Here is an 8,121-nt window from a genome sequence, read left to right on the forward strand (position 1 = left end):
ATAAGAGGTCAAGACTGGGCCAAATATGTAATATTACGATATTCCGGTCCGATTTAAATGAAACTAACACCAAAATTTGGAGAATGTTACACCCCACACTCTGAAGATGGCCAGAAAAAAATAAGTGGCGTAGGCGAAGGTTTGCGCTCTACCGAGTGCCCATTCTAGTTTTCCTCAATGGAATACAAATCAATTAAAATATATTCTTCAAAGTAATTTTCTGGACTTTCTTTTTGATATTCTGTCTCTCTATATTAGAATACATTTTATCATTAATATTATAGAATGATCATGTCCTTATTAGTGGGCAAACCAACAAAATCAGCAAGGGATCAAATACTTATACTCCTCACTGTATTGCAGCCGCTTCATGCCTGTAACTTGAATGTACTGGAAAATTAGCTACCTACCAACTAGTTGTAAATATTGCACATACAATTGCTTACTTTATATTTATTATTATTTCACAATGCTACGATCAATAAGTCAGAATCGTCAAAATAGGACATAACTGGAACTGCACAACAATACCTCTTCTTAATATATGGGTAGTTGACGTTCAAGGGTGTAGCGCAAAAAAAAAAAAAAAAAAGTTTTTCCAATTCCTGAAAAAAATGATGGAAAAAAATCGGAAAAAAATAGAAAAAAATAAAGCATTTAGTGGTTCGTGGAATTTCGCCTAATATTTGCCATTTTTGGGAAAATGTGTCCTGCATCAACCGTGTGTGTGTGTGCGTGTGTGTGCGTGTGTGTGGTTGACGTTTAAGGGCGTAACACACTTTAAAAAAAAAGAAGTTATTCCAATTCCTGAAAAAAATCGGGAAAAAAATAGAAAAATATAAAGCACTTAGTGGTTCGTGGAATTTCGCTTAATTTTTGCCATTTTTGGGAAAATGTGTCCTGCATCAACCGTGTGTGTGTGTGCGTGCGTGTGTGTGTGTGGTTGACGTTTAAGGGCGTAACACAATTTAAAAAAAAAAAAAAAAGTTATTCCAATTCCTGAAAAAATTATGGGGGAAAAAATAAAAAAATAAAGCACTTAGTGGTCCGTGGAATTTTGCCTAATTTTTTTGTCATTTTTGGGAAAATGTGTCCTGCATCAACACATTGCATAGGCATGTCACACCACAGGAAAATTAAGTTGCACCACAGGAAATTCACTGCATTATGGCCATTTTAATCCTTTTGTATACATGACTGACATCTGAGCTCATGCTATCTTGATAATGATATTGTGTTTAAGCTTAATATGCGTTTTCATTTATTTTAAAAAAAACCCTTTTTTCCTTCTATAAGAGCAGTCACACCACAGGACACTATAACATGAACCTAAGCATTGCGTGACAGAAACATTGCAATATGAAGACATATTAAGAGGTTAATAGTCACCTTAAACTTCCACAGCATTCTCCAAAAACTGAGGTACTGACTGGTTAGGAGCCAGTCTTTAAAGGGACAATGTGTGAGATTTTTAGTTGTTTATTTCCAGAATCCATGCAACCCATTCACTAATGTTACCTTTTTCATGAATACTTACCATCACCATAAAATTCTAAGTATTCATTATGACAGAAAAAAATGCACTTTTCTTACATGAAAAGGGGGATCTTCTCCATGGTCGGCCATTTTGAATTTCAAGAAATAGCCATTTATAGCTTAAAAATTGACTGTATTTAGGCCATGCTAGAAAATATTAGTTTATTACTTAGTTAACTTTCATGAAAAGATCAAATTTGGCAATAGGCAGCCCAGTTTCAATGAGCAGCATAGTTGCAGTACCCTTTTTGACCATTTCCTGCACAGTGTACCTTTAAAGGGGGTTTGCCACTATTTTGGGGCTTAATACAGTTAAAATCGCTGGCTGGGGTTTAGAAAGGTGGTATACAGGGCTCTAAATTAACACACGCCAACACGCCAAACACGGGTGAAAATTAATTTTGGCCGGTAGAAAAAAATGCCTACCCGCCCATTTGGCTAGTAGCGCCCGAGTAGCCTACAGTAAATTGTGAACGGTAAACGGCCGCTGGTAGGCCTATGACAACGATACGGCGAGATTTCCTACATTACCCATAAACACTCCCGTCATGACCCCACCCCACCGTCAGCTTTCCGAAGCAGCAGCCGCTCCATGCTGCTGTTGCGCGCGCCAGGAGAGAAAAGCATTTCAGAGCTCTTGTGCGCTCACACTATTTTGACAGCCAACTCTCCCCTGCTCCTGTCGCTTTCGCTCCACCACTTTTAACGTCACTATTAGGCCTACTGTTACTATTAGCATTCACCGACACCGACACACCTTGCTCTAACAGGCTGCCTTTTTAAGCTGCGAGGACCTGACCGAAGAGTTTCAATAACTGGAGTGTTGTGGAACGAAATTGCGACAAGGGCAGAGGAGGAGAACGGACTGTCAGAGTAGTGTGAGCGTAGCTGTCAGTTGTCGTCTGAAATGTTTTAAATCCTGGCGCAACTAAGTTGGAAATCCCACGCCAGCGGAAAGAAGGGCAGACATTATGCCCGTGCGAGAAGGCTACGTGCGCTACGTACGCTATGGAAGTAACAAAGGAAGCGAACTTTTCCGTGATATTATTTGCTTTTAGTTAAACACAGCGTAGGCTTCTTGTTATTTTGTTGCGCATGGTAGAGAAGAGCTCCTGGAGGAAATAATGGTGCCTATAGCATCATACTGTAGGCCACATAAACACACAATAGGCACACACGACATCATATCCATTTATTGCACAACGTGTGTGTGTGTGTGTGGACCTCTCCTCTCCTCCTCTTCGTTTCCTCTCATCTCTTCTCCTTCCTTTGAGTGTGAGGTTTTGTAGTGTTGTGTTTAAAGGTCTGTTGTGTGTGTGGCTTGTGTGATGTGATTCATTGTTTTCAGAGGTAAAAATAAGGTAAAAATAAAGCAGTTTAAAAAGTATAATGTGCTTATTACAGACCTAGTATGTAGGCCTATAGTGTTTATGTGTTGTGTAAATTTGAATAAAATGACCATAATAATAATAATAATAATAATAATAATAATATAAAAAAAACACAACTAGCCTAATGCATATAGCCTATTTTGGCAAGATTAAAAAATGGCTAGTTGAACTTCTGTTTGGCTGGTAAGAAAAAATGTCTACTAGCCAAATTGGCTGGTGGTGGAAAAAGTTAATTTAGAGCCCTGGTGGTAAAGTGTCTTATTTTTCATGTTAAGCGTTGTCTTGCTTTAAGACAAGATAAAAGAGGGAATATGTCGCTAAGCTAGTGAAAGTCAATGGATCCGTGTAGCATTGTAGCATGCTGGTGCAGGTAAAGAAAACCGACTTGACTTGACTTGATAAAACCGACTTGATCTAGCTGATTGGCAGGTGCCAGTGTCAAGCCCTGGTATGTATGGTGAAAGAATGGACCTGCACCGTATCTGAAAATTTAAATGGACTTCAGATTCTTATTTAACACTGGGTGGGTGGTATGTAGGCTACGGACAATTTTCACGTATCAAACATTATTTTACCAGGAAATAAATGCTGACATTCTGAACGCTTGTCTCATATTCATATTTTAGTCTCAAACTCAAAAGATGTCAGGTAAAAACAGAAATTGAAATGGAAATTCCGTTAGTTCTAGAGAAGAGTACAAAGAGCCACAATACACACAAAAACTAGCGCATTTGTAACTGAATCAAGTTTACCTTTTGGGTCAAAGTCACTGTCGTCATCCTGATAGCCTTTGTAGCCGTCATTGTAATCGTCATCGCTGATGTCCTCTACAGGTTGAATACTAAAAACTCCGTCAGGCCCCAGCAGTTCACGGCAGTCTATTAGCTTCACTGACAGTTCAGGCAGTTTCAGTTGCAGTGGTGATGTCAGTGCATAATCATCATCCTCAGCAGCAGGAGACGCTGGAAAATCTGCAGAGTCGTCCTCCAGTTCCTGTGGTGATGTCAATTCCTGTGGCGATGTCGGCGTGTCTGCTGGGTCGTCCCCAGACGTGCAGGACAGGAAGACGTTTGGTGGGATCTCACAACCCTGAAATGTTGAGACAGAACAGTTGCATTACGTTCAAATGAGGAGTACATTCACTTAAAATCCTTTTTTGCGTCAAGTGAAAACTCAGTTGGGCTGGTAGAAAACACAACTTCGTCACCACTGACTGGTGGTGAGTTTATGTTTGGCACATCAAAGTAGGTACATTCAACTTTGCACCACGTCTACAACTGCATTCAGACAGCAATGCATTCTGGACTGGACATGTTGCATGATGGTTAGAAATTTAGTCCGAATTACCAAATTTCAGTCATGCTGTAGAGAAGACGCAACGTGTATCATGATGTCAAACTCTCGCTGGGTTAATATGATTGCAGACGGGCCTCAAAAATCCTGCAGTTCCTTTTCCCCATTGATGCATCCATTGTCCCACACACCTAAAAAGTTTGCAATACTGCCCATACCGTGGCTGTAACGGTAGGTCAATTGTCTGCTACATCGGCGACCCGGGTTTGCCGATCCTCCCCCATCTCTCTCCCACTCGCTTCCTCACTCCATCTCAAATTGTCCTACTCAATAAAGGCGTAAAAGCCCCTAAAAGTATAATTTTTTTAACGTTTGCAACGCACCCCATATTAACTCCCCCTCCCCACCTGTTCCCCAACACCTCACATGTGATATTGTGCTACGCAAATCAGACTAGTGTGAGTGCAAATGGTGCAAATCTGGGGTCGACTTTTGATGTGCTGTGCTTAACACCATGCACGCTGTGAGGGCCAGTTCTCGCTGACAAACGTTGCACAAAGTTGAATGTATCTGTCAACATCTACTAATAATATTACTGGTGATTAAAAAAAAAAAAAACAATCAATTTAGAAACCTGATTATTAGGCTACTTATGCTATTAACTAAAATGATACTTCATTAAATTCCAGTCTCTACAGCTTACCAATGCAGTGATGTCCTTTCCTCTAGCACGCCGACCTTGCTGACGTCTCTGTCCAATTGCGTTGTCATCTTGGTTCGTCCTGTAGAAGGTGTCACAACAACAGCAGGTGGAATGTCAGGATGCACTAACTAATACGCCGTTTGTTACATGGCAGAGTCCCTTGATATCGGGACACCTCATCGGCCGTTATCATTTACATACAGTATGCATAGCAGGGTGATGGAACTTGTTGGGTGCGGTTTCATATTAGCAAGGTTCTTCACCAGGGCCGTAGGTGGAGTGAGCAGCCGTGAGAACACAGGGTATCTCTGTGTCTTGCGCAAGCAAGAGCTCATCTAAACTATAACAGTAACTTATTCTATTAAATCAAAAAGCAAGGCAAGTTATGTAGTGAATTGCATTGGATGTTCACAAGCTGGACTGTTGAATTAGTAAAGGTAACTGTAATACTCCACATAGTGAGCAATCTGCAATAGTACTTCATCTTCATCACACACACAAAGGCATGTTTGACTGTGGAAGGTGGATGCGAAGAGGGTTGAGTGTCTGTAGCCTACTGACCGTCTGTGCTGCTCCAGCTGTTGCTGCAGTGTCTGCACCTCATCCCTCAGTGCTCTGATCACCTGTTGGGGGCGAAGAGACGGGACAGGAAGGATCAGAACTGCTGCTCAGAACATCACTGGCAAGGGCCAATTTGGAAAATGGGGTGAATTCAGGTAAATTGGGCCACTTTTTTTGCATATTAGTGAATGGAAAAAGTGGTCCAATTTACCTGAATTCATATAATAAAGGCTGTTATACAATTATATTCCATTTTGAGAGGCAAACTGTATGTGCACCAAAACGTTGAGGTAAATGCGTTCATAAGCCATTTATAATACGGTCTCACCTTGTTCGCCTGAGAGAGTTTGTTGCCCTTGTCCTCAAGTCTCTTCTGGAGATTTTCTACCTGCAGTCTCAGAGTCTGGCATTGGCACACTTGTTCTTCATACTTAAATAACTGCTGAATCTGAACGTCTTTCCCCCGTAACCTTGACTTCAACATCCGCGTAGGCCTACTATATTCTGAATCCTGTAAGAAAATCATCATTATTCATTCTTGAAAAGTACTCATAGGCTATGTGTGGCTGTTTAAAGGGTTACATGTTACTGTTCTGTAGCCAAAGCTTCACGACATGAACTGTTCGAAACGAGTTGCACACGTATGCCATGGTCCATGGTATGCAAACTATAACTGTTCCCGGAGGAATCCTATATTGATTATGTACAGGGTTTCCTTTTCAGAACCCAAAAACTTACCATGCTTATGGACTATCCACGACCACACAACAGCTTTCTGCACTACTGCCTATCGTACTACCAGCAATTTCCCGAGCTCTTCCGTGAATGACTATCAAATGTTTAAGACGCAACATTTAGGTGGACATAATGAAACGAGTTGTGTTGTTGTTTTCAGAAGAGAATATACTGTATAAAGCCTAGTCAGAGCTTAAAACGTTTCAAAACAATTGCATCCTGTGTAAAACACATGCAATGGTATAATGGCGAAGAAGCCAAGTATGCTAACTGCTGCCCTCGTGCGGGGTGGAGTGCAACATTTGTTGTAGGCCTAGGCTATGCATCACGATAACGTTCATACATTTGTTATGAATAATGATAGGGCCTATGTGCCTATGTGCTCACTTTCTAAACCAACAATCCAAGTGTTATAGATAGGCCCTAATTGAAATGTCAACATTTTTAAAACCACCAACAATGATGAACCTAATAATAATAATAATAATAATATAATAACAACAATAATAATAAGTATCATTATTATTGTAATCATAAATCAATAATCAATAAGGGTCAATGCCCCTGAACTCAGAGGACTGTTTTTATCAGCAGGATAATGCATCATGCCACGCAGCAGAGCTTGGTCAAGGTGTAGATGGAGGACCACCAGATCAATACCCTGTCATGGCCAGCCCAATCTCCAGGCCTGAGTCCCATGGAACCCCCATGAAATGTGATCAGAAGGAAAAGAGCTGGTCACAAGCCATCAAACAAAACTCAGCAACTTGAATCTTTGCACCTGGGGTGGAATTAAATCAATCAAAAAACGATGTGAAAGATGAGTGGAGAGCATGCCAAGATGCATAACAGCTACGATTAAAATCCAGGGTTATTCTACCAAATATTGGTTTCAGTCTGAAGACTCTTCGTTAAAACATTACTATTATTTCTTTTAAAGTGAATATCTTGATTTCCTTGGATGTTTTTTGAGGTCTGAAAACATTGCATTTTTTGTGTTATTTTGATCATTTATACCGTTCTGCAAATAAATGCTCTAAATGACAATATTTTAATTCAAGATTCGGAGGTAATGTTGTCAGTAGTTTATACAAACAACTCCATAGAAGTTGGGACCCAAGGTATATTGTGAATAATAACAATATGGCCTACTGTCATTTTCAAAACATCTGATTCTTACATTATATGGAGAGGAGTTCAAAGAAAACATATCAGTGGTCTAAACTGACAAAAAAAATATTGTTTTGGGGCGTACTCATCAATATGAAAAAATAACATGCCTCAAAAGAAATGGGACGGGGGCAATAAAAGGAAGCAAATGTTGAAGAAGACTAAAAACAAAACAAAGGACAACACTTAACAGTTAATTGGTTGATATAAAAATGAGATCATGTTTATATATATATATATTTTTTTTAAAAACAGGGTTCATTCCCGTCTTGGACATGATTTCAACAGCTCAAATGGTAGGTGTATTCTTCATCATGTTTCGTAGTGCTTTCCTTTCTATAGTGCTTATAATGGGACAGTTCTTGACCACAAGCTGGCCATTTTATCACCTGGTTGTCCTTAGCTAAACTGTTAGGAAATAGTAGAAATGTAAATTGGTCTTATTATGTAGCAATAATTGAAGGCCTCCCTTCAAAATATAACCACCGACTCAAGTGTCTTCTCATGCTGTTTAAACCGGTTTGAAACTTCTCGAAAGTTTAGTTCTACATTTCTAGTCGAGTCTAGTTCTAGGACATGTAACATTTTTACTTGAAAATAGATAAATAAAGAGAATGCATTGTACTGTATGTCCCCCAAAACAATAAGCTTATTTGTTCTCCGTTTTGACAGTTAATTTGTCGTCTTTACACTATTCTCCATCTAATTACTGGATTGAATGTTTTAAAAATG

At 39.7% G+C, this 8,121-nt stretch overlaps 1 protein-coding gene across 3 annotated transcripts in view; it reads right to left on the bottom strand.

Annotated features, from left to right (window-relative positions):
* The window catches only part of LOC134449837 (zinc finger protein 2-like), a 148,184-nt gene that overhangs the window by 6,687 nt on the left and 133,376 nt on the right, over positions 1 to 8,121 (bottom strand). The window contains exons 1-5 of one of the 3 annotated variants that reach the window (XM_063199956.1): positions 6,223 to 6,618; positions 5,813 to 5,995; positions 5,485 to 5,546; positions 4,924 to 5,002; positions 3,680 to 4,016 (exon numbers count right to left, since the gene is read on the bottom strand). The exons of the other annotated variants lie outside the window; for them this stretch is intronic. Of the exons in view, the coding sequence (XP_063056026.1) occupies positions 3,680 to 4,016; positions 4,924 to 5,002; positions 5,485 to 5,546; positions 5,813 to 5,995; positions 6,223 to 6,225 (664 nt within the window). The 5' untranslated portion in view covers positions 6,226 to 6,618. Of the gene's footprint in view, positions 1 to 3,679; positions 4,017 to 4,923; positions 5,003 to 5,484; positions 5,547 to 5,812; positions 5,996 to 6,222; positions 6,619 to 8,121 lie in introns of those variants that run through there. 3 annotated transcript variants of the gene reach the window in all.

The sequence above is a fragment of the Engraulis encrasicolus genome, chromosome 1 (assembly GCF_034702125.1).
Source record: "Engraulis encrasicolus isolate BLACKSEA-1 chromosome 1, IST_EnEncr_1.0, whole genome shotgun sequence".
In the NCBI taxonomy this organism is placed as follows: domain Eukaryota; kingdom Metazoa; phylum Chordata; class Actinopteri; order Clupeiformes; family Engraulidae; genus Engraulis; species Engraulis encrasicolus.